At 40.4% G+C, this 27,219-nt stretch overlaps 1 protein-coding gene across 4 annotated transcripts in view; it reads left to right on the top strand.

Moving 5' to 3' along the window:
* Positions 1 to 27,219, top strand: part of CTNND2 (catenin (cadherin-associated protein), delta 2) — a 935,009-nt gene that overhangs the window by 565,757 nt on the left and 342,033 nt on the right. For all 4 annotated transcript variants that reach the window (XM_011951767.1, XM_011951770.1, XM_011951769.1 and 1 more), the window contains one exon: positions 1,750 to 2,005. In XM_011951767.1, coding sequence (XP_011807157.1) covers positions 1,750 to 2,005 — 256 coding nt within the window. The remainder of the gene's footprint in view (positions 1 to 1,749; positions 2,006 to 27,219) is intronic.

The following is a 27,219-nucleotide window of genomic DNA, read 5'->3' on the forward strand; positions in this document are numbered from 1 at the left end:
TCCGTACATCTGTTCATCCAGGAGCAAGTTTATGACTTGTCTATTTTAAACCCCTTTTATCATAATATAAGGCACATTATGCATAAATTTAAAAATGATTTTAATTACACATGCTGGTAATACTTTGGAGAAATGATAAGTCCTCAAGGACTTGCATAAAGACATAAAGCAGATTTTCTGATTGTGTGACTAATGTTTATTAGCCTAATCTGATTATTTTGAGACTTAACACATCAGGACAACCTTCATTATTTCAAAATATCGTCCCTCTGGGAATATATGCACTTTTTGTTGATAAAGTTTCTCTTAAATATTTTTGCCATTTTTGTCATGTCGCAGAACCTACTCTCCTACATTTTTGTAATTCTAAGATGAAGTCTTCAAAGTTCATTGGGAAAGAAGAGCCCTGAACTCTTAAGTCAATCCTTGGTATTCGAGTATATTCCTCCCCTTCACTTTGCAGCTTTTCATCATTTCAACACAATTTCCTTACCTCTTTAAATAATTATTTTCGTAGCATGACATAATTTCCTTTGTCTCTGTTTTGGCGTATGTCCTCTAATGTAAAAGAGGATAAAATAAGCTCTGTCATTGTTCACTAAGAAATGGTTAGGAAGTCAGAGAAGTGTAATTGATCATGAGAACCTAATTCCTTAGAGCAATTCCTTAGAACACCCATGTCATAAATGGTCCTATCTAGCCACTGGCTGTATTTTGGATATGAAGTCTGCTCTACAGCACCAGAAAGCAAGTGAGTTGTCTACTGTGGATCATGACTAGCAGTCATTAAAGCAGTTCATAACTGGTCATATTCTACTGAAATCAAAGATGCTATTTTCATTGTATGTATCAACCAAACCTTAGATGTCAAATATATTTGAGAACTGGATAAAAATAATGACATGAAAGGATCTAAAAAGAATCCAAGAGGGAAACAAAACATTGAAATTCAGTTTGAAAATAGTCAAACTGATTTTAGTAACTAGCGTAAAATCTTCTCAAAACAATTTAGACGCATTGAGAAGATGCAAATACTTTCAGAAAAGCTAAGTCAGCTCCTTTATTTTGTCTGTCTTGCAGTTGGGTTGGTTTTTGCGTTATTCTCCCTTCACCAAATGTGTTTGTTCCTGTGACAGCTTCACTTGAAAAAGAAGCATATAAAAATCTTTCGGGAGTTACTTTACAGGAACTTGAGCAGTCCTGTATTGAATGTTCTTGTGCGAATTATGGAGATGTGAACCCCACCTCTCCCCATCTCCACCCCCATTCATACACTGCCTCTCATTTCTTCTTATTTTCTTTGATTCAAGAAAATTAACTACATTGCTAAATTTGTTTTACATCCTTAATAATATTACCTGAACACATTCTGAATTTTCTCAACTTGAACAATAATTAACTTCCCATGCCTCCTTTAAAAGTATTCTCTATATATCTCCTGAGTTTTACTTTTGCACAAAGTTTATATTGCAGCCGAACACACCTTCTCTTGGATGTGGGTAAGCAATATGCACACAACAGATGCGTTCCCCCATACCTGAAAGGTTTGTCTCTTAGGCATACTGATTATCATTTGACTGGATAACATTGAATGTATTGGTTCAAATAATAATGGATTAATTTTTTTTTATTCTTTCGAATCCCCTATTTTTTATGTGTGTAACTTCCCCTGCCCCTGCCTAGACCTGGTTAACCGTTTCTGTGAGCAGGTCCTCAATTTTTTACTTTGTCCCTACTTTCCTGTCGTAGCCCCATCTTCCCCTGGTGTCGACTCCGTCCCCTTGCAGCGCACAGGCAGCCAGCACGGCCCGCAGAATGCCGCCGCGGCCACCTTCCAGAGGGCCAGCTATGCCGCCGGCCCGGCCTCCAATTACGCGGACCCCTACCGACAGCTGCAGTATTGTCCCTCTGTTGAGTCTCCATACAGCAAATCCGGCCCTGCTCTCCCGCCCGAAGGCACCTTGGCCAGGTCCCCGTCCATTGATAGCATTCAGAAAGATCCCAGGTGGGTAAAAACCTTTTTCTTTCCCTATGATGTCTAAAGAAGTTTTGTAACCGGGTACTGTAATTTATTTCCCGTCATGTTGCGTTTATGTCATTGACTATTAAAGGGTTGGCTTTTCTGGGGTTTTCTTTTGTTTGACTTGGAATGTGTGTGTTTGCAGTGGGTCCCTAGTATCTTTGGTGTTCCACCACCGAAAACAAAGATGATCTTTTGATCACAGTATCTATATGTGCTTGACATTTAGCTACTTGATGAGATGTAAACAGCGGTCTTTAATGCAGGGGAAACTGGAGACTGGAGGCTATGTCATTTGACTTCAGATAGCATGGCCCACGTATTTTATTGTCTCAGTGGAAGTATGTTTTGTCATCATGTGTATTTCTGTTTATCAGATTGCAAAGGGGTACACCTTCCCAGTTGGAGTAAAATTGAAAATTTAGAAATTTTACATGACTGAAAATAAACATTAGGATGAAGTTGTTTAAAGACTGATAAAAACTGGAGCATAATATATTAGAGAAATTGTTGTTATGGAGGTATTGTTTTTGTGGTTGTTGTTGCTGTTTTTTTATCTTTCTTTCTTTCTTTTTTCCATCAATGGCAAGGGGTTTAGCAATGCTCTGCTTATAAAGTTGGATTTGAGTCCCAGGAGACTTAAGTGATGTTTTATTCATAGCCATTGGATTTATGCTGATAGAGTTCCATAAATATATATCTGCATCTGTGAATACTATTGATGTGTCAGATTGCTGATATTTCTTTATGGCAGGGCAGGTGGCTTGACTCTGGTGTTGTACTTAAAATTCATCTCAACAAATTTTCCCTGGTGGAGCACACAAGTTCCTGTGTACTGTACTGAGGGGTTGGCATAGATTCTTTTGCAAAAAGAAATCACTTCTGCAAATATAAAAGGCAGAATGGGATCGTTTTATGGTTTTTGTTGAGATAGCTACTTTAGCACAATTCAAACCTGCTTGGAAGATCCATGTTAAATATTGTATTTGGTATAACACCATTGTAAAAGTGAATTGTAATACATGCTTACTGTTATCTACTAGAAATCAGAAGCATTCTTTCGTTTACTATGTTCAGTGTCCCGGTTATCTAGATTTTCAGTCTCAACAGCACTCTTTATAGTCTTGGTCCTGAAACCTGCCCCAGATCTTAAGTATTCTTGGCATGTATGGCAAGCATATTCATCAGAAAATACCTCAACATATTCCCTATTTTAAAATAGTCTTTCTTGATATGCTACTGAAAATGTATAGGAATAGCATAATAGTGGGCCCTTAAGAAACGCTAAAAGACAAAATTATATAATTGAATTGACATTGTTTATATTTAACATCGTAGGTTTAAATTGACAATGAACATTTTATCTCCAACGGAAATACTTTACATTTTTATATTAGGGAATTTAGCTTAATAAGAAACCAAATTATATTTTCTCTAGCTGCAGCGTAGCTTCTGTATTTTATTAAATGCATTAAATGCATTTTATTTTATTAAATGCATTTTATTTTATTAAATGGCATATCCTTTCCATTTTATGTTACTGTGATTTTTACAGCCTTTTTTCTTCTCTTAATATATTGGCACAGCTCTTACCTTTTCAAGTTATGAATTATGTCACTTATATTTATTGAGTGCCTGCTATAAACCAAAAAAGAAAAACACCAATAAGAAGGGTTAGAATCAATGAGAGAATATTGACCCCTAAGCTTTTGTATGGGTCAAATTTGTATGCAAATTAGTGCTATATGAATTATAAATTCATCCTGAGCTCAGACCTACAGACCAAAAACAAAAAAAGAAAAAAAGAAAAGAAAAGACGAATCTAGAACCAGAACCGAACTATTGTGGTTTATTATAAAAGGGACTCATTATCTGGCATCATGCAAAATGTACGGAGCATAAACTATACTAATGGGTTTCTTGTCAGGTTTTCCTAAAATGAAGGAATGTCTCAACATGTTTTTATTTAATGAAGAGACATGCCAAATTTAAACTTCAAGTCCAAAATATAGTACTTCTTTCAAGACAAGGTTTTTGCATTTTCCCTTAAATATTATCATTTGATTCCTCGTAGGTGAATATTACCAGAACTAATATGTTTAACTTCTAGGACTCACATTTATTTATCTTGGCGTTATGGCTTATTATTTAAACCTTTTCATTCTTTTCAAGCTTTTGAAATATATTTACATACGGTTAGGAGAATTTGTTAACATTTTATTTACCACTAAACACCAGACTATATAAGCCTCTTTATCATTATAAACATATGTTTATAGCACATTACAATCTTCAAAGTAGGCTTACTTATATCTTTGATGTAATCCTCCCTTGTGAACAGAAACTGATATCCCGTATTTAATGCCTTACATAAATGCAGACTTAGAATGTGAAATGACTTCTTGAAAATACATTGGTGCCAGGTGAGTTTGCGGACCTCCGTCTACATTGTTAGCACAGATTGAATCCACACTGCAGAACATGTTGGCACAAATATTTTTATTTCTTTGCAAAGAAATGAAAAGGTAAAAAAGTAAAAGAAAGAGTTTATTTATGATTTTTTCAGAGGGTGAATGGTGGTACCAGTATCTGTGTAGGAGTTGGGAAGAATGAAGGAAATTGTCTCAGTAACTCTGGCATCCCGGATCCATTGCTTATTGGATGTGTGGTCTCTGTTGTATTTTTCATTTCTGGCATCTACCTTATTTTTCTTATTGTAGACCAGTATCTCTTCTCTGTTTAAGAGTTTTAGTAGGCCGGGCGCGGTGGCTCAAGCCTGTAATCCCAGCACTTTGGGAGGCCGAGACGGGCGGATCACGAGGTCAGGAGATCGAGACCATCCTGGCTAACCAGGTGAAACCCCGTCTCTACTAAAAAATACAAAAAACTAGCCGGGCGAGGTGGCGGGCGTCTGTAGTCCCAGCTACTCGGGAGGCTGAGGCAGGAGAATGGCGTAAACCCGGGAGGCGGAGCTTGCAGTGAGCTGAGATCCGGCCACTGCACTCCAGTCTGGGCGACAGAGCAAGACTCCGTCTCAAAAAAAAAAAAAAAAAAGAGTTTTAGTATTATTCAGTGTTTAAGCAAATACGGCATTTTGAAATAATAATTTGAAGTCATGACGGTTCCACTTCATCATTAGAGTTGAAACCAGAGAAGCTGTGTTGGCTTTCTGTTACTACTCTAAGTCATAGGATACGAAAGGATTGGTTCTGAGGGGTTCAGATTTTCTTGTTGATGGTTGGCTCAGTCATTTGGATTGTGGTAAAGCTTTGGTCTTTTCTCTTTTGACTAGTCATCCTATACTCCAACAAAAAACCCACAGAAATGTCTTACCCAATTTTCTTTGTAAAGCCAGCAGTCACTGAGAAGATCACTTATTAAACATAAAAAATTCACTTTATAGCCCCATTTGCTAAGAAGATTCTATTTTGTGATTGTATGTTATTTTCCGTAAAATGTGAATCTCTTAAGGATTGTTATCATAGCTAATGTATTTGTAGGTACTGCACTAAATATTGAGTTCTATATACTGTTGTTTTTAAACATGAAAGTCTAATATAACTCTTAAATTATATGAAAGAAGTGTCAGTCATGTTGGTAGTGATAAGTCACAAAAGCATTCTTATTTTGAAAATTTGATTGATTAAACAAATGGATAAAAAAGACACCAAGACTGATATAGCCAGATATACTAAGGGTATTATAAATGTCTTGTCTATCAAATAACAAAAGTCATGGTTAAGACATCTTACTGACATAATGTGTAAATTGTAGCAGTAACAACAACTTTTAATCATGTTTGATTAATCCCTTTTTGGGAGGTTGTAATCCTTGGTGTACACTATCTCAAAAGCAATTTTTCAAACATGCTAAAAGAATCTCACTTTTTGTGAATGCGATTTACAATAGAACACTATCTTCTATTTAGTTATTCATCATAACAGGAATGCATACAATGGCACATTTTTAATGCTGATATTGGGCCCAAATTAGCAGCTGCACTCTCAGTCGGCTCTATCAAACTCACTCCATGGATTTGTTCCATTTCAAACCACAAAATTTGACTAATAGTATGACAATATGCACTTTTAAGGAATTATTTATACATTTCCACTATATTTTATGTGCTATTTCAAAATAGTAACAAAATTTATCTTATTGTTGGACATTATATTATTAAATCTCATTAATGAATATTAGTTATAAATATTTTATTACTAGGTAAACCTTGGTAAAGAATGTTTTCCAAATGCTGCTTTTTCTTTTTTACCTGTTCACGACACATGTGCACATGTGGACACACACATGTGTGCGTGCACATATATAGTGAATTGAATGCTCAGGAAACAAAATGTACTATAAAAATGCTTTTATTTTTTGAGACAAATTTTTGCTCTGTCACCCAGGCTAGAGTGCAGTGGTACGATCATAGCTCATTGCAGGCTCAAACTTTCAGGCTCAAATGATCCTCCCACCTCAGCCTCCCAAGTAGGTGAGACTACAGGCTGGCCACAAGCCTTTATTATTTTTGTTTTTTTTTTCAGAGAAGGGGTCTTGCTATGCTGCCCAGGCTGGTCTTGAACTCCTGGGCTCAAGTGATTCTCCTGCCTTAGCCTCCCATAGGGTTGGACTTACAAGCATGAGCTACAGTGCCTGGTGTAAAAATGCTTTTAAAAAGATGAAGACTTGAAGAATATTTTTTAAATATTAAAGTTTAAACAGTATTATGTAACTTGTTACCATGTAACTCAAATAACATGACTGAAATGTTTGCGGTAAATCACATAGCATATTTTTCAGAGTCCAGTTCTCTCAGATGGTGAATCTCTGGGTAGTTTGCTTTTAACTTCAAATGCTCAATAATTATTTAACTGAGGAAATGTCCAAAGGGAGAAATACTGGATTCACAATTTAAACACTTCTGGAGTTTGAAGAGCACTGGAGATTGTTTATCAGTTAAGCTAATAGCAATCCCAACACCTTGCCATTCATCCCCTGCTTGGATGCCTTGAGCAAAAGGCCCCTGACCATCTCTTGAACCATTTTATTTTTCTTTGGATAATCCAAGCCTTATGCACTAGTTTATATTGATACAGAAATCTGCATCTTTTGTAAGTTCCTTCATTGATCTTGTTTGTGGCCTTTGAAATCATTTGAGAATACACCTATCCCTTTTTCAAAGGCTGGCCTTGGGAGACAGTTCCTGCACCTCGCTTTCAGGCCCGAGGCTCCTGCCCCTGTACTAGCTGCCATTGTTCCATGAGCTGTCACTTCAGGGCCCAACAGTGGTTGATGTCCCTCCACATTATGCTTCTCATCTCACCAGCAAGTATAGAAAGAGAACAAGTGTTACCTTGGGCAAACCTGGGTTCACTTTAGGGTTTCTTGACAGTAAGATGACAACAACGTTTATAGCAGTGTTGATGATAACGGTGATGATGAAAGTTAATTATTAAGTTCCATGCTCAGTGTTGAACATTTTATATTCATTATTTAATTTAATCATCCCCAAATCTCTATCACATGACTTTTTATAATGCCTCTTTTACATATGGGGAAACTGAGGCTCGGAGAGCTGGAAACAGAACCCAAATCTGACTTTCAGTCTCATGTTTCTAATTGCAATGGACATTCGTACCGATTTGAGCTGTAGACTCAAACAAAATGCCAAGTCTTTTCACAGGTGACTTCTGCAAAACCATGAATCAGTGATCTTATCTTAAATTTTAAATTTTGTTTTTAACATAAATGAAGAACTTTACATTCACTTCTTGTAGGGTGATTCCATTATTTGATACGACAGAAATCTTTTTTGGGTCCCAATTTTGTTATCCAGTATAATTATTGTAAACACTGCTCCACATCCCTTGAAATGGGAAAATCAGACATATGTGTGAACTAGGAAATAAATAAAAAATAATCATGTTTAAAATTATATCAACTTAAAAACAGATCACATTTAAATGAAAGTGACTTGCCATAGTTTTATTAAAAATTACCCTTAGTAACTGATTGTGTGAGCTACCACATAATTCTATTAATATTTTAATAACCTCAAGAGTTCCTACAGTGCCTTTTGCATTTAGAACCAAAGCTCTATTTCCTGACTTCTACAGGGGTTAATTTCCCCTCATGCTGAGGATGAAAGCAGTAACTCATACCTCAAAAATGCTAAATCAGAAGGCTTTCAACCAACACAAAGAAAGCAGATTAAAAATAAGCATCCCCTGTCTTCCAGGAACCAACAGTACTCTTGTTCCTATCTCTTCTTGACAAAGAAGTCTGCTATATTTCAAGTCAGGCTCTGTTATATTAGAAAAGAACTCATTAAGATAAGTGGCAATTAACATCTATACTGCAGTAAAAGTGCTTTCGACATTAAAGAAGGAAATACAAAGCATGGGATTTTTTAGATAAACGGAAGCGTTTCTGCAGGGTGCCTTGCTATGTATTTGCTATTCCTTTGTTTTGGAGATGACTGAAGTATTAAGAGACTTAAATTTATTATAAATCAGCTTGAAAGTAACAGACAATATCGCTAATATTGTAAAACTGGCCTCTAGGAACTCAAACACTGCGTGTGTTTGCTAAACAGCGTCCATGCGCTTATGCTTACACATAGACACACACACAGGCTGGACTTGCTCTGTGTAAGTCGAACTCTTTCCTTTTTTGTTTTGATACAGCCTGTTCTCTCTTGCCCAGGCTGGAGTGCAGTGGTGCTGTCGTGGCCCACTGCAACCTCTGCCTCCTCAGTTCCAGCGAGCAAGCCCAGCTAATTTTTTGTATTTTTAGTAGAGATGGGCGGGGATGGTGGAGGTTCATCATGTTGGTCAGATTGGACTCGAACTCCTGACCTCAAGTGATCCACCCGCCTTGCCCTCCCACAGTGCTGGGATTACAGGCATGAGCCACTACGCCCAGCCTGAACTCTTTATAACCATAAATTTTCATGTTTAAAAAGGAAACGAGTTTCTGTCTGATTATGCTTCACTATTGCTTTAATAAAAATCAAGGCAACACAGGCAACGTACAACAGGACCCTTACGTACATCCACGCGTGATGTGTATATCATTCAGACCCATACTGTCTGCTGAAGCCCCTGTATGTAACATGCTGCATTAGCTCATTCACTGCAGTAATCACTTACAGACTGCAAGGAATGAAATAGACTCTGGTTATCTCAGTCAATAGGAGCTTGTTGTAAGTTTCCAGAGGGGTATGAAAGAGACAGGAAGCTGTTTCAGCAACCTTAGCCAGACGAGTCTCATTGAAAAACAGATCACGGTGCTGGATACCAAAGCTGCTTTGGGATCATGGCAGGAGCCTTGAGGATGGCACTGAGAATCGGGCATTTGCTGAGCCCCTTTGCAGAACCTGGCAGTGTGGATCTCTGCCTCTGCACTCATGACCCTGCCACCCTGCCACGTCCCTCTGACCACCTTCTTCTCTCCTGGTCTCCAAGCTCTGGCTTCCTGGGCTGCTATCGCACAGGACTTCTGCCTCTGCCCTCTCTCTGCATCTCTCCAGTGTGGGGAACTCTGTATCACCCTGAATTCAGACTTGCTTAAGAGAGGTGTTATAGGCTGAATTCTGTCCCCAAATGTATATGTTGAAATCCCAACCCCCCAGTACCTCAGAATGTGACTGTATTTGGAAATAAGCCTTTAAGGAGATGATTAACTTTGGCCAGGCATGGCAGCTCACACCTGTAATCCCAGCACTTTGGGAGGCCGAGGGAGGCAGATCACCTGAGGTCAGGAGTTTGAGACCAGCCTGGCCAACATGGTGAAACACCATCTCTACTAAAAATATAAATATTAGTTGGGTGTGGTGGTGCATGCCTGTAGTCCCAGCTACTCAGAGGCTGAGGCAGGTGAATCGCTTGAACCCAGGAGGCAGAGGTTGCAGTGTGCCAGGATTGCGCCACTGTACTCCAGCCTGGGCGACAGAGCAAGACTCTGTCTCAAAAAATTTTAAAGAAGGATGATTAACTCAAAATGAAACCATTAGGGTGAGCCGCAATCCAATAGGACTGGTGTCCTTATAATAAGAGGAAGAGGTGTCAGAGATGTGGTTATACAGAAAGACTTCATGAGGCCAGTGGGAATTGAGTCATCTACAAGCCAAGGAAAGAGGCCTCAGGCAACATGTAAGCTGCCAGCACTTTGATCTTGGGCTTCTAGACTCCAGAACTGGGAGAAAATAAACTCCTGTTTAAGCACCCAATCTAGAATATTTTGCATGGCAGGCCCAGTAAACTAATACAAGAGGCTCAGTCTGGAGCCATGAGTGGGTGGGTGTTCAGTATGAAACACGCTGGACACAGCTCACCCACTCTTGGCAGAGTTGTCTGTGGGTCAGTGGGAATTTCCATAACATTCAGCTGAAGTGGGATTTTGCAATAATCTGCACATGTATCTTCAAAGGGGGGGCTGTTGGGAGTATGGTAGCCACTAAGAGAAAGCCCAGAGGGAGGCAGATTAAGTGGCCCTTCATTTTGCTCATATAGATGTATCTTTTCTGAAGATGAATTTTGGGTTGGACGCAATGCCTCACACCTGTAATCCTAGCAGTTTGGGAGGCCAAGAAGGGCAGATTGCTTGAGCCCAGGAATTTTGAGACCAGCCTGGGCAACATCACAAACCCCGTCTCTACCAGAAATACAAAAAACAATAAAAAATAGTCAGGTGTGGTGGCAAGCACCTGTAGTCCCAGCTACTCCAGAGGCCGAGGTAGGAGGATCACCTGAACCTGGGGAGGTCAAGGCTGCTGTGAGCCGTGATGACACCACTGCATTCCAGCTTGGGCAACAGAATGAGATACTGTCTCGAAAAAAAAATGACAGAATTTTGTGTAGTGTTTAAAATTTAACATGCAGTTCAACACATATACATTTATCTGCTCTAAATTTGAAAAGGTTTGTGTAGGTTATAGAAAATGAGATTTGGAAAAAAGTCGGTTTTCTGATTTTCCATTTAAACCGTTAAACATATGTATAAATCAACCTAATGTAGTAAATCACTAGTGCTTTGATAAATTGAACATACTCACTTATGAGAATGAAATGGTTTCTACAAAATAAGTATCACTGTCATTTCCATTTTATTCCTTTGGTTTTCAAATCACAGAAATGAAATCTTTAGCCTACCACATCTTGAATTTTTCCATAAAATGTATTATTGTACTTAAAAAATTACAAACACTAGACTGACCAAAACTTAAACTTGTTAACACCTTCTCGGGATCCTTGCTATCTGAAGTAAGGTCCTGAGACCTGGGTGCTGGTAAGAAATGCAGAATCCCAGGCCCTGCCTCACATTTGCTGCATCAGAATCTGTATTTTAACAAGATCCCCAGATGATTTCTGCACACATTAACGTCTGAATCACTGATTTTTATCATCAGAAACATCTCTTCACAACCACATCTAGTTTATTGCAGAAATTAAAAACCAAGCTATGAGGTTACGATGCTACTCCTGTTTGACCTTGTAAATCTACTTTTAATTATAACCTCAGTGGCATAATAAGGCCCCAGGATCACTTGACCTTGGCAGTCTTAGAGTTTTCGTTTATTTGATCAGAAGTCTGGATTTGAGAATCCAGGTGTTTAATATCGTTGATAATGTGATCAACAAATTTTACACTCACTTTTTAGAAGGGTGCAATATAGTTTGTGAAGACAATTTACCTTTTAGATTTTTCTCACAGCAACTATTCACTTTAAAAAGTCCAAATTTTCAACTTACCTTTCAACGGTTTCAGACAATGCTTGCCCCTTTTCCAGCCCGGGCCAAATCCCCCTGAAGTCTCTTTTTTTCTCCCACTGAGACTTTGACAGTTTGCTGGGGGATCTGGACTGATCGTCCCAGAATCACTTAGACTAGCTCAAAGCTTTATTCTTTCCCTTGCTTCACTCACCCTTCTTTGTCCTTTCCCATGGGCCCTTGACCTCCATCTGACTCAACGCAGTAGCCATATCCAGGCTGTCTTCTCTGGTTAACTTCAGCCTGTACCATACCCTCTAGCTTGAGATGCTTCAATGTGGACCATGGACATAGGCACTTCATGCTGTGTGATTGTCATCAAGGAATCGGATGGTGCCTTGTGTGTGCTCCTTACCAATTAGGTGGACGGTCATCAGAAGTCACCAATGCACAGACAGATGTAAGACCATTCTTTACAGGCAGCATGCGTCCCAGGAGATGCCTCTGCATCACCTTGAAACTTCGAGATCATTGTTTGAAATGCAGAATCACAGCTGCACCCCCCACGCACCTATTGATCTGAATCTGCATTAACAAGACCCCCCAGTTGTGATTCATTTCACATCAGCTTTAAAGAGGATCCGATCTGGAGGTCGCTGTTGCCCGGCTCTTTTCCTTCTGCTTCATTGAAAAAGGCCTTCCCATTTGTTACACATTGTCATGGAGTTTGGCACCGTAACCTGGGGTTGAGCTGTCAGGGAGCAAAGGGGTGAGGGTGTGGAGGCACACAGCTCATTACAGGCCTTGTGAGGGAGAAGAGAGAAAGGTATACCTAGAAGGCCGCAGTACTGCAAACTCTGTTCAGGATGCTTTCACGGGGTTAGTGATAGGAATTGGACCCTTTACATTGTAGATCAGTGGCTTTCAGGCTGAGATGGTGTATCCCATTGGTGAGGGGTTCTGCCAATCAGTTTCAAGACATCCAATGTCTACCAGCTCTTCCCTGAGTCTCTTTTCCATGTCCCTCTCACAGTAATCCCACCCTCTTCTCAAATAAAGGCCAGCCTCTGACTCCCCAGGAACCTCACTGCATATTACTATGGACAAACCTCAACTCTTGCATCTGTAAAAACCAGATAGAAATAGATTTGTTGACCAAAGAAGTCACACATCTGTATACTTGGTAAGGAGGGCTTTATTTCTGAAAGAAGGTACCACAACCTGCAGGCCAGAAGCAGAGCATCGTGTTGAAACCAAAAAGCAAGCACTTCAAGGGAGGGGTAAAGGGAACAAGAATTGTTGCTGGACGGGTGACTTGTACCTATTCAGCAGGTTTTAGCTGGAGCTAGGAAAATTCACGAAGAGGTGGTGCATGCGTGCATAATAGGCTAACATATATGCAGCATGCATCCCATGTTCACCTTGTGGTGGAGACTCAACATTTAAATGTACTACAGTTAGGCTCTGGACATCAGAAGGTGAAGCAGAGGATGTAAAGCCATTTGTGCATGGTTCTCATAGACTGGCGAGAAGCACTCCATGGCCAGTGGTCTCCTATGTTGAAGGAATGCTGGCCAGTTGCTTTGTCAAAAGCACAAAAGGGAAGGGCAGCATCGGGTGGTTGGTTGATAGAGTGGTGGAGTGAGTCTTTGCAAAGTGCTGGTTTCTGTTTAGCCCTTGGGAAAGAAAGCCTAATGGTGTTTAGCTAGGGAAGGGCTATAATGAGTCCAGGAATTCCGTTTTCAAGGCTTCTCTAGGGTCCCCTTGGCCAAGAGGAGATTAGTTCAGTCGGTTTAGAATTTTATCTTAGGTTTACAGATTGATATGGACCTGTCCTATTCTAGCAATAAATAGCATTCATTCATGGATACATAAATTAATTTTTTAAAACCCTGTCTCTACTCATTAAGTGATGCATTTTCCAATAGAATAATGTTAAAGATTCAAAATTGCGTATCACAATTTGTATGCTTTAATAATTGTATATAATAATTGTATATGTCTTGATCAGTTGTGTACTAATGATGTCCACATGATGATAACTCAATCCAAAAGAAAAATTAACAGTTACAGCTTTATGGTCAGAGGGAAAAAGGGATATATATGTATTTATATATGTGTTGGTTTAATGAAATATCAAGGTACTGTCTTTTGATCTATATAGGATTTATTTTAAAGGGAAAAACCATGGAAATTCCTTTAACAACTGAACGCTTCATACTCTAAATTTTATTGGGTCAGCTCTAAGCCTTTCGTTAAGCCTGCAAAGGAAAATAAAACTTCTGAAACATTCCATTAGGCTTGACCTTTGAACCAGTTTCTCAGAAACAAGAAAGGAAATGAAGAGTTTCAGCTCTCCTTAAACACCAGTTCAGGCAAAGCGAGTTCATTCTTCTGCTACAGACTTTGATTTCCATTTAAGGCTTTCACTCTTTAGAAAAAAAAAAGAAGGATACTGCATTAGGTTGAAAGCTGGAAAAATTAAACTTGGCCTTCAGTTTTCTGAGAAATCAGCACTCAGTTCTTAGCAAATTTCAGAAGCAAACTTAGCCACCAAACAAATGGTTCCTTTCAATTAACACACAGCAAATAAGGATGTCTGCAGTCGCTTTTAAACAATAGGTCAACTATACACTTTCCCATCCTGTTACCCTCTCCACGTTCAATGGCACACTGTGGTGGAGGTGGCAGGCTGCCCTTGGCTCAGAAGACAGGCATTTCATCTTTTCAAGAAAGCCAGAATTCTGCCCTGCCAATAACCTGATGTGCCCCCGACCTTGTTAGGATAGACACCATTTAGTTTCATTGTTATTATTGCACAAAGAGAAGCCAAGGGAAATAGTCTCAAATACTTCCCAGATTGTTAATACAAGAGAAGGCATGCTTTCTTTAGATGGTCTTTGGAATTGATAGGGAAAGTTTCTTTGGTAACTTTCAACAACAACAACAACAACAAAATGAGCATATGATGACTTACTAAAATGTACCCTTTAAGGTTTTCTCTGCTGTTTCAAGTGGTAACACTTGGAGAATGATATGCAAAGGTGTGACTTAGAAAATGTTCTGTGCACAGGGAGTGAACATTTCAGCAGGGCTTCAATCTCGTGGGGAAGATTACCTGTAAAATGGTGTGGGCATTATTCTTTCTAGTTATTTTGGGTCGTTTTGCTGTTTGGCATATAAACATGAGAAAAGGGTAACTGGGGCCTACCCAGGGTCCCTGCTGCCCTCACCACGAGGTTCAACCTCTGCAGGTTTGGAGTCAAGCCAGACCATAGTCATAAAATATCTAAGACAGAGTAGCTTAGTGGAAGCAGGGAGTGGGAGAGGGAAAGAAAAAACGTGGAGCTGATATAATTTGAGAAATCTCAAAGTGCAAAGATGTGCCAGAGGAATGGCATTACAAATGGCAAATGCCCGATTTTTCTGGAGACTGGAAATAAATATGTTTGAAATTTATATCTTTTAGGGAAAAAATATGAGAAAATATTAACTAAAATATCAGAACATTGAAAAGAAAATAAGGACCATAAAAACATATTTTACTGCAGTTGACTAATGACAAGCTAATGTCATTTAGGTTTTTAATGAAGTTATTAATGTTTAAACCTTAGGCAATATTCATAGACATCCCACGTATTTATTTCAAAAGGCCCTTGAAAAAGTTTATTCTGTTTTTGTAAATATTGTTGGTAAACTGATTGATTACCTAGTTAGATAACTCGAGTCTATGTTATATACTTTTACCCCTGTCTCTGACAAGAAGTTATTCCTTGTCACTGTCTCAGTCCATTTCCTAATGGTGCAGGCAGCTTTATAGCTTTTTGCTTACTTTACATTGATTCATCTTTCATTTGACAGCATTCATAATTTTAATGATATAATAATATGTATAAAGCATGATTTTTTTATTGAAGTGCACCATGGTTTACTAGACATGGATAGATCAGAGGGCATTGAAGAATCTCATACTCAAAGTTGACAAAGAGTACCTTTCTGAAACATTCGTTTCTATTACAGAGCAAAAGTAGACTGGTGATTTTAAAAGCTTTGGATCAGAGAGTTATCTTTGCTGTCTAACATCTTTTAAAACTATCCTGAAGGCAAGGGAAGAATCAACATGAAGCGTGACATATTTGAATGAAATTAAGGTATCATCTCTGAGCCTCCTTAGTTGCTCTCAGTAAATTGTCACGATGTGATGTTTTCTTTCCTGGGGAGGGGCAGGTGCTTCCAGAATCCTTTCAGAATGGTGATGCTTGGAGGGAAGGATAAGACCCCAGTGAGTTGCTCAGTTGCCTGCTCCTCACTATGTCCCAACTTAGTTCATCATCGTAGATCCTGTCACTCACTGACTTTCGGGATGCTTTGAATTTAAAAGCCAGAGAATGTTGAAAAACAGTCAGAAATACCCTGGATGCAGTGTCTCGTGCCTGTATTCTCAGCTACTCAGGAGGCTAAGGCAGGAAGATCATATGAGGCCAGAAGTTCAAGACCAGCCTGGGCAATATAGTGAGACCCCCCCCATCTCTAAATTTTTTTGTTTTTTAGTTTGCTGGGCAGTGGTGGTGCACACTGTAGTCCCGGCCGTTCAGGAAGCTGAGATAGGAGGATCACTTAACCCCAGGAGTTCAAGGCTGCAGTGAGCTATGACTGTGCCACAGTACTCAAGCCTGAGCAAGACAGCAAGATCCTGACTCAGATAAACAAACAAATGTGTGGTAAAGCTGTGCCTCACATATTCATGAAATAAGCTATGTCACAGACATAATTTGTCAGATAACCACATCTGCTTGCAGAACTAAAGATCATGTTACTTTTTGCCTCTGATCTCTAAATTTACATCTGTTTCTTTCAACAAATTGCCCTGTAGCCTTCGCTTTAGAGCAGGTATCTCCATACACAGAGCAAGTGTACATATAATCTCTTTAAATGTATTTTTTTTAAAAAGCACATGCATGTGCTTTTGTTACCTGCTGAAGGAGAATGCCCATAGTTTTGTAAAAACATATGTTGACTTTGCATATGTATTTTGTTCTATACTGTGCACATTTTAAAGTATCTCACTTGTAATAAGGCACTTTTTATCCTATAGCTGTCAAAAAAAACCTTACATAATAAATGTATCCAAGAAGCCACTCAAAATACATATTATAGAACAATTTCATAATATAGAACAATTTCATAAAATATTGAAAAATGAATCAACCCAGTGTAGCTTTGCTGCTTTTATATATAGAGTGAAATGACACTTCAGTGGAACTCTTGTGTGGGATCATGCATTTATATCACCAGTCTTTTTGGAGGCAATTCATAAATGCTTATTGCATAATATTATTATGCAACTATGCCTTCATTATGTCAACAGAGATTCTCTGTGGCAAGCACTGTGGTAACATTAAAATTACCAAGATGAGTAAGATATGTCTGCATCTTCAAGAAACTTTGGGATGTCTGCGGGAAAATGACAGACCTGCAGTTTCAGTACTGCAACACATGAAGTGAAAATGCTGGGCACTGATATCATGGGAGGCTGAGCAGGAGTAGTTAGCATGGGCAGGAAGGGAGAGGCTTTCTACAGCAAGCCGCATGAGGTGATTGAAGAAGTGGCTACTTAAGTGAGGTTCATGATGAGTTTCTTGCGAAAGGAAGAGTATGATACATATAGAGAAGTAAAAGTTACCCAGTGTGGGAGTTGCAGACGTGTGGAGGGAGGAACAGAACAGGACACCACCAGAGGCGTCGTGTGGCAGGCCCAGTTCCCAACAGGGCTCACCAGGGCCTTCCATTGTTCTGGGGGCTTGGAGCCAGGAGATAACATAACCAGATGTATTTATCGTGCTTGGAATCATGGCCATAAGAAGTGGGGAGATGGGATTGAGCTTTAGGAAGTTCACCTCTGCTTTAGAATCAGACATGGGAGGACAGTGCTATAAGCCAAGCTTCATGCTGAAAATCTCTAGGGAAGAATCACCAAGAACCATGTTAATTACATTTGTGTTTGTGTGTGTGTGGTGTGTGTGCATGCATGTGTGTGTGTGGTGCGTATGTGCATTGGGGGAGTTATTTATTTCTCCAGTCTCTGAAACAGGGACTATCCCTCACAAGTTTCCCATCTTTCTCTTGCAACTGTATTACTTTCCATCTTTTACGAACCTCTCACAATCCCTACTTCACATTTTTAGTACATCATTCTCAAGATGCCTTGGGTTGATAGGGATGACTTTTGCAGCTATTACAGGACTTTCTTAAATAGCAACATGTGCAGGCATGATGAAGAAGGTTGTAATGTTGGCAGTAAGTCAGAGCTATTTGTCCCTGGCTTGGTGGCTACTGTTTAAACCTCCCAGCCTTGTTCAGTTATCACCGTCACCCAAGCAAAGCATGGAGGTAATCCCAGAGCAGGGGGCAGCATCCATGGTAAAGAACACAGTATAATGTTGATTTGACATAATAATCTTATTATCTACACAATATCCGCAAGTGACAAGAATGGAAAATCAAATTCCTTTTTAATGCAGCAACACACATATGTAGAAACTCACTGTTGTATAAAACATTGTCCATTTTTATGTCAATTTTCCCGATCACTTAAATTGTTTTAATTTTCTTTTGCTCGGTGGTAGATCCATTACCATTTCAGTTTTATGTTACGTACATTAGAAAGATGATAAAACTGATCTTCAGAATATGTTAGTTAGCTCTGCATTTATTTGAGAAAAAAAGAGGTCATATGCATACATTTTCAACTTAGAAAATACTATTCATTGAATAACATTTTGAAAACATCTTCATGTTTATCAGACTCAAAAAAATAAATCATGTAAAGCTATGTTAAATTCTTTTTCTTTAATGTTAGGAATTGGTGTCACTTTCATAATTTTCTAAGGTTAACCAGGGCCTGTTTTAGAATTTTGCTTTAAGATACTTGATATGTTTGGTTCTGTGTCCCCACCCAAATCTCATCTCATAGCTCCCATACCTCCCACGTGTTGTGGGAGGGATCCGGGGGGAGATGATTGAATCACGTGGGCGGGTCTTTCTCATGCCATTCTCATGATAGTGAATGGGATCTGATGGTTTTAAAAATGGGAGTCTGTATGCACAAGCTCCCTCTTTGCCTCTTGCCATCGACATGCGATGTGACTTGCTTTTCCTTGCCTTCCACCGTGCTTGTGAGGCGCCCCCCCAGCTGTGTGGAACTGCAAGTCCAATTAACCTCTTTCTGTTGTAAATTTCCCAGTCTCGGGTATGTCTTTATCAGCAGCATGAAAATGGACTAATACAATACGTTTTCCTTTTCAGTTCTTCAGCTGATTGGGTGTTTGGTATGCTGTACTATTTTCTCACCCACATAGGATTTTTAAAACCATGACATAGTGGCTGGTTTGTCTGAGGATACCAGTGTTTAGATAAACAAGAAACCTAGTGGAGAAAAAAAAAAACTGAAGCAACTTTACTTATGTGAGTGAAAGTGAAATATATTAATGTTTATGAAGAACAACTGTTTTCCTGCCAAAACCTGCCAACCAAATTTACAGAAACAAAAGAAAAAAGAGAGTTACACAAAATATTGTATTTGTGCATCGATTTAATTTCCTTTTGATATTTACCTGTGTTGTGAGTAAACTATGCCAGTTGAATGCAATTGAGCAGTGCCTGTGACTAACGAACTGGAATGTAAACTCCGTGTAGAATGGTCAGAACCACTGGGCATCGTTTCCATTTCACATGTGATTAGCGTTCTCAGAGTTCAGCTCACTGCCTGTGCATATGCAGCATCCATTTGTGAGCCTGCCAAGGCAGGCCTGACAACTTCATGAAAACAGGAAACACGTTATGCATTTCCCACTAAAATATGACAGGCTAAAGTATTCTGATCATCAGCTAAAGAAAATCCAAAACAAAACAAATACATGAGAAAATATAGATAACTATAGACTTCTTCAGGCCGTGCGCAGTGGCTCATGCGTGTAATCCCAGCACTTTGGGATGCCGAGGCTGGTGGATCACCTGAGGTCAGGAGTTCGAGACCAGCATGGCCAACATGGTGAAACCCTGTCTCTACTAAAAATACAAAAATTAGCCAGATGTGGTGGCAGGAGCCTGTAATCCCAGCTGCTTGGGAGACTAAGGCAGGAGGATCGGTTGAACAGGAGACGCGGAAGTTGTGGTGAGCTGAGATTGCTCCATTGCACTCCAGCCTGGGCGACAGAGTGAGACTTTGTCTCAAAAATAAATAAATGAATAAATAAATTGAAACACTATAGAATTCTGTGGTTTGTCACACACTAAAACTTTGCAAATGACTTCACAGGATGATTTTAAATGGAATGTCCATTAAATAGACATTTTAATTTATAAATATTTATTTTGCATATTAAAACTCTTTAATTACACAAAATTATTGTGTAGGTCTTTAACACTCTTTATTCAACAAATACTTATTGAGTATCAACCATGGGCTTGGCTCTGTTCCAAGTATTGAAAAACAGGCACAGTTTCTGTTCTGTTGAAGCCTACGTAGTAGTCAGAAGAAAGAGACAGGCAACAAATAAACACAATCTTAAGTAGATAGAAGGTTCTGCAGAAAATGAGGCAAGGTAAGGAGACTGAGAATGAAGGATGTGCCACTTTACATGAGGTGGTCAGGAAAAGCTATGAAAGTGAGTTTGTGACTCAGTTTGCTCAAGGGTAAAATGAGGATAATAACAGCCCTTTGTTAACAATTACAAGATTGCTGTGTGGAATAATTTGAATTAAATGTACAAAATGCTTAAAACACTGCCTGATGTTATATAGGTATGTTCTTTCATTATTAATACATCTTTTTATTATTGATATTATTGTAGACATTTCTATATATTTTTTCTACGGGTGGCTGGAGAGAGAAAAATGGGGCAGCACCTAGAGTGGTTGCATGTGTTGTGACTGTTTGCTTTGTTTTAGTTAAGATAAGAGGTTTACAGCATGTTTTTATGTGGTTGGGAATGCCACCAAAGAAGGATAAAACTTGGTGCGGCAGGAGGAGAGGCCATCGTTGTAAGGAAGGATCTTACCTATGGCAGAAGGAATGGATTTAGTGGTGTCAAAGGGAAAGAGGACGATTTGTCTACATTTTCACAAAAGCAAAGGCACAGTAGCTGAGAACAAATCCAGTTGGGTTGAAGGATCTGGTGAGGAGAGGGTGACTTTTTGTTTTCTTACTGAGAAAAGAAATCAAGTTCTTGCTTGAGCCTGAGGAGGGGCCTAGGGAGCTAAGGATGAGGGTTAGGATTGGGGTGCCCTTCCTGTACGTGGGAGGGGGCATGGACTGGAGAGGGAGGTGGAACTGCCTGCCACGCAGGGCTGAGTGTCCACTTGAAGGGAGTGGTTATAAATTCAGAGGACGACCTTCAGCGTGGCTTGATGTTTGTCTTTGGTAACGTTCAGGACCCGGGACAAAGGAGGCAGTGAGTCAGGCCTCCTCTGAGGTTGCCAGGTGAACACCATGGAGGGACAGGAAGAAGGGGTGATAGCAGCTGGACTTTGGGTCTAGCCTGGTGAGAAGAACCAGAGAATGAGCGAGTGATGGACAGAGGGAAGGTGGTGGGTCCGTGTACTGGAGTTTCTTTTGGGTTCATAAAGAAAGAATTCAGATTCCTTGAGTCTACCAAAGTCAGTAGAATGCAGCTCAATCCTGTACTTCACCAGAGGGACCGAGGGTTCCCTGAGCACCTCTGAGCATGCCACACGTGCTCATTGGCAGTAGGGCAAGGATATGGTTCAACTTCTAACTCTGGAACTCTGCTCAGTGTGGCAGGGGCTCCAGTACAAAGAAGCATAAAAATCCTGATAATATTGTAGTACCATGATCCATGTGGTGCTACATTTGAAGTCCTGCACCCTTTCAAACATCTGATGGAAGCTCTGGGCATCTTCACACTTCCATCTTTGTGTAGATCCATACTTGTAGAATTCTACAATTAATTTTAGGGTTAATTGGGCAGATTAAGGATCAAGGATCAAGGCTTTAAAAGTCTGCATTACATATGTCAATTATAAAAATTAATAATTTGAATTAAAGAAATAATCGTATTTATAACTGGAAAATACTTTCCCTGAAAGATACTCTCTTCACTCAAAGGAACCAATCAAAATATAAAAATAATTAAAAAGTACTTATAATTAACACACAAAATATACTTTCAGTGGACAAAGTACCATAGAGGGACACATAAGGGTTTATAAGATATTCAGCATTCCAAACAGTGGATAATTGGGAGTTTATTATAGAAAGAAAGCAAAATGGGAAGAACTGATACTTAGAAATCATGCAGGAATGCACTGATTTTAGTGTGTTTTCTGGGCATTAAAGTATTATTTGTTCAGCTAACAATACTGCCATAGCCACCAAAATGCTGTTATCAATGAAGAGAGGGCATAGTATATGGTGTATGGCAGTTAACATGATGGTATCTAGGGTAAGACTGAGTTCAAATCCTAGTTTTCCACTAACTAGCTGTGTGACCCTGGGCTTGGTAATAAATCTCATTGAGCCTCAGTTTCTTAACCTGTAAGATGCAGATACAATAATAGTGGATAAGAGTACCTACCTCATGGAGCCCCCAAAAGATTAAAAGAGATGGTGCATCTAAAGTGCTTAGATTAGCCAGGCATGGTGGTGGGTGCAGGTAGTACCAGCTACTTGGGAGGCTAAGGCATGAGAATTGTTTGAACCCGGGAGGCAGAGGTTGCAGCGAGCCAAGATCACACCACTACATTCCACCCTGGGGAACAGAGCAAGACTCTGTCTCAAAAAACAAACAAATAAATAATAAAGTGCTTAGAATAGACCTGTAATTGTTCAATAAATGGTGAGTGTCAGTCCTGATTTACCCTAATTATACACTCCAGCGATAATTTAGATTTTTTGTGTTGTGTGTGTGTGTGTGTGTTTTCTTAGCTGTAGCCTTTTAATTGGGTCTGGAATCAGATTAACATTTAGAAACCTTGTTAATAAAATGTATTGTGAAAGAAATCATAATTAACAGGATAAATGCTCTTTTCCTCTTGGTCTCAACAAGCATTTTAATCCAGGTTGGTAATGGCCAAAAGTTGTCCGTTTTAGTCGCTGCTCAGGGTATTATATGAAATTAATTTCTATCTACTGGTGATAAGACAATCAGAGTATTCCAAAACAATGTTATTTATACTTTCGTAAGAGTCAAACTCTTTATCAAGCTTACTGTGTAGGACCAACCAAAGAAGATAAAGAACTGTCGCCATCCACTTCCATAGCTAAGATAAAGCCTGCAGACCCTTCACTATGGCACGGGAATGAAACATTGAAAACTGGAGTTTTTCAAAACAAAACTCTAACATGTTCTGCAAAGTTAATTAGCTCTCAGAATTATTAACAGGAAAAGTTGAAAAGTTGTATATTTTAATTATCCAGCTTCAAAAACTAAATTCATCCCTCAGTTTTGTGTTTAACATAAACATCTATCCACATATATTTATATGTTAATAATTTACCCTAAATAAAATGTCATTATTTACAATTTCCCAGTTATTGTACTAGGTTGTGTGAACAAATAAAACTCTAAAATAAAAAGTGCTGTGAAGTCAGTTTTTACTGGCGAAAGTTAGAGAAATGGGACAGAACAATGGAATCAACAGTACAGAATTGTTTATACATTGTTTCAATATTGTTCAGATGTGGAGTATAAAAGAATTTGAGGTCTTCACTCTTTCTAAGACTGTATCACCTTTAAACTAATAAAATGATAGCAAAAGCTGTGCTCTGCATTACATCAGTTGCCATATTAAATTACCCCTTTAACTGCTCTACTCTTTCTAGTACAAGGTAGTATGGAGAGGATCATAGCTTTGAAAACTTTGAACTGATGGATTTCATTCCTGGTGAACCCTCTGCTACTAGGCTTTCCTGTTTTTATTTAAAGTTCTTATAGCCAGCATAGCCTAATAAAAAAACTGGAAAATTATAATTAATGATTATTTTTGTTAACAAATTAAAAGACTTGATACCCAGTTATAATTGAATTTTAAATAAACAATGAAAAGTTTTTAGTATAGAATGTTTCTTGCAATAGTTGCAACATACTTATTCTAAAAATATATATATATATATATACATTGTTTAGCTGAAATTCAACGGTAACTGGGCACTCTCTATTTTCCCTGGCCACCCTACCAGCCACCCCTGGCTACTCCATACCTCCCCCAATCATGTCCCCATTGCAGCTAAGACATTCATTTCTTCAGGGGTAGTGGGAGCCAGGAGTCAGAACTCATTGCTCAGCTTTGAGGTTCAAACAGACATTTTAAAATGGTTAGCCAAATTTTGGTAGGAATGCAAGATTCTTTGATTTTAAAAAGCCAGTCTGGGCCAGGTGCAGTGGCTCATGCCAGTAATCCTAGCACTCTTGGAGGCTGAGGCAGGAGGATCCCTTGAGCCTAGGAGTTCAAGACCGGCCTGGGCAATAAAGGGAGACCCCATCTCTACAAATAGTAGTAGTAATAATAATAATAATAATAAACTAGCTAGGCACCGTGGGGTGCATGCTCATGGTCCCAGCTCCTTAGGAGACTGAGGCAGGAGGATAGGATTGCCTGATCCCTGGAGGTAGAGGCTGCAGTGAGCTGTGATCACACCACCACACTCCAGCCTAGGTGCTGACAGAGTGAGACCCTGTCTCTAGGGGAAGAAGACTTTTGGGGTGCCCAAAACACAACTTTGAGTCTGACTTGGGAGCAGACAAGAATCCACATATAACACAGAGCACATTTCTGGACTTTAGAAAAGAAGAGGAATGATCAAGCAGGAATCAGAAAGTCAGGAAACTCACAGGGGACTAGTCCACAGTTCAGCTGCTGTGTGAGACCCCGGAAGGTATCTGCAGACCCTGCCTCCTAAGACTGAGCCAGGTTGGATAGCCAGAAAGGCGCTGTGGCTTGATGTGGTTTGACTCTGTGTCCCCACCCAAATCTCATGTCGAATTGTAATTCCCTCTGTTGGAGGAGGGGCTTGGTGGGAGATGACTGGATCATGTGGGTGGATTTCCCTCTTGCTATTCTGGTAATAGTGAGTTCTCATGGGATCTGGTTATTTAAATGTATGTGGCACTTCCCCCTTTGCTTGCTCTTCCTCCTGCTCCTGCCACGTAAGACATTGCTGCTTCCCCATTCACCTTCCACCATGAGTGTAAGTTTCCTGAGGGCTCCCAGCCATGCTTCCTGTACAGCCTGTGTAACCATGAGCCAATTAAACCTCTTCTCTTTGTAAATTACCCAGTTTCAGCTATTTCTTTATGGCAGTGTGAGAACAGACTAATACATGGCTGCTCTCTGCTCAGGATTCCAAGAAGACCTGTCCTCTCAGGTCACCAGCACCAACATGGTTGAGGAGAAAGGCAGCAGGTGAAACGGGACTCAGGAATGCCTCCACTTCCCTTCCACTGCACCTCACAGGCAGGAATTCCAGTTGTTCCCACAGGTCCCTGAAGAAGGGCCCAGAGTGTCGGGGGCTTGGAAGAAGATCTCGGGACTGGAAGTCAGAGAAAGTGCAAAACTTGTCACTGAGCCTTGGAAAAACCTTGTCCCTGAGCACCCCAAGCAGCTGTACTGAGGTTGGGGATCCTGCACAGGCCTGTAAGACCCTAGCCCTGTTTCCTGCTGCTGCCCCAAATCCTGCTCAGGGAGGAGGAGGAGGGACAGGAAGAAATCTGAACAACTCTTCTTGTGATGGAGTTGAAAAGCAGACCTATCTGTACAAGTTGACTCTAACTGGAATGTCACTGGGTTCTGACGGGGGTGAAGGAAAGTGTCTGTCCAAGCACACAGAAGCTGTGGAACAGGAGTTTAGAGAGAAAACCAAAGTCACCTTTCTGCACCAAAGATGAGTAATGTTCAGATTCTGACCTGCTCCAATGGATGTGCTCAGAGCCAAAGGAGCTGCAACCCACCATTCTCCAGGCCCCTAATTCTCCACGGAGGAAATATAGTTTAAATTGATTTTAGTGGTGTTTTGAAACAGAGATAAAAGTGTTCTGGAAGGGCAAAATGCCACAAGCAAAATCTCATTTAGAAAATATACAGATATGTGAAAAGGAGAAGTTGTCCAGGGATGTATGACTGGCTTCAAGTGTGTGTGAAAGACTGTGTAAGCGTGTTTCTGTGAGAGCACGGGGTGGGTGTGAATGTTTAAGACTGTGGGAGGTGAGGGTGAGGGTGTGTGGGGAGTGTGTGTGAGTGTGCGTGTGGGATGGCAGTGGATGGGGAGTGATATGGTTTGGCTGTGTCCCCACCAAATCCCAATTTGAATTGTATCTCCCAGAATTCCCACATATTGTGAGAGGGACCTGGGGGAAGTAATTGAATCATAGGGGCCAGTCTTTCCCGTGCTATTCTCGTGATAGTGAATAAGTCTCACGAGATCTGATGGGCTTATCAGGGGTTTCCGCTTTTGCTTCTTCCTCATTTTCTCTTGCCACTGCCATGTAAGAAGTGCCTTTCGCCTCCCGCCATGATTCTGAGGCCTCCCCAGCCATGTGGAACTGTAAGTCCAATTAAACCCCTTTTTCTTCCCAGTCTTGGGTATGTCTTATCAGCAACGAGAAAACAGACTAATACAGGGAGTATGTGTGTGGGGGCGGTGGGGGGCAGAGGATGTATGGGGAGTGTGCATGAGTGTGGGGTGAGGCTCTATGGGGACTGTGTGTGGGGGTGGATGAGGGTGTATGGGGAGTATGCGTGTGGGGGGAGAGAGGATGTATGGGGAGTTTGTGTGAGTGTGCCTGTGGGGTGTGTGTGAATGTGCGGGGTAAGGGTGTATGGTGAATGTGTGTGGGAGGGTGAGGGTCTGGCGAGTGTGTGTGTGGGGGCCTGTATATATGGGGAGTGTGTGTATGTGCGTGGATTTAGGGTGCATGGGGAGTGTGAGAGCCTGTGGGGTGAGGGTGTGTGTGAGAGTATATGTGCGTGTGGGGTGAGGGTGCCTGGAGAGAGTGTGAGAGTATGTACGTGTGGATTTAGGGTGCATGGGGAGTGTGAGTGCATGTGGGGTGAGGATGCATGGGGAGAGTGTGAGTGTATGTATGTGTGGGTGGAGGGTGCATGGGGAGTGTGAGTGCATGTGGGGTGAGGGTGCATGGGGAGTGTGTGTGTGAGAGTATATGTGTGTATGGAGGGTACATGGGGAGTGTGAGTGGATGTGGGGTGAGGGTGCGTGGGGAGTGTGAGGGCCTGTGGGGTGAGGGTGTGTGTGACAGTGTGCATGTGAGGTGAGGGTATATGGAGAGAGAGAGAGTGTGTATGTGTGGGGTGAGGGTGCATGGGGAGTGAGTGTGTGAGAGTATGTGCCTGTGGGGTGAGGGTGCATGGGGAGTGTGTGAGTGTATGTGTGTGTGGGGTGAGGGTGCATGGGGAGAGTGTGTGTGAGTGTATGTGTGTGTGAGGTGAAGGTGCATGGGGAGAGTGTGTGTGAGT

The sequence above is a fragment of the Colobus angolensis genome, unplaced genomic scaffold, assembly GCF_000951035.1.
Source record: "Colobus angolensis palliatus isolate OR3802 unplaced genomic scaffold, Cang.pa_1.0 Scaffold327, whole genome shotgun sequence".
Classification (NCBI taxonomy): Eukaryota; Metazoa; Chordata; class Mammalia; order Primates; family Cercopithecidae; genus Colobus; species Colobus angolensis.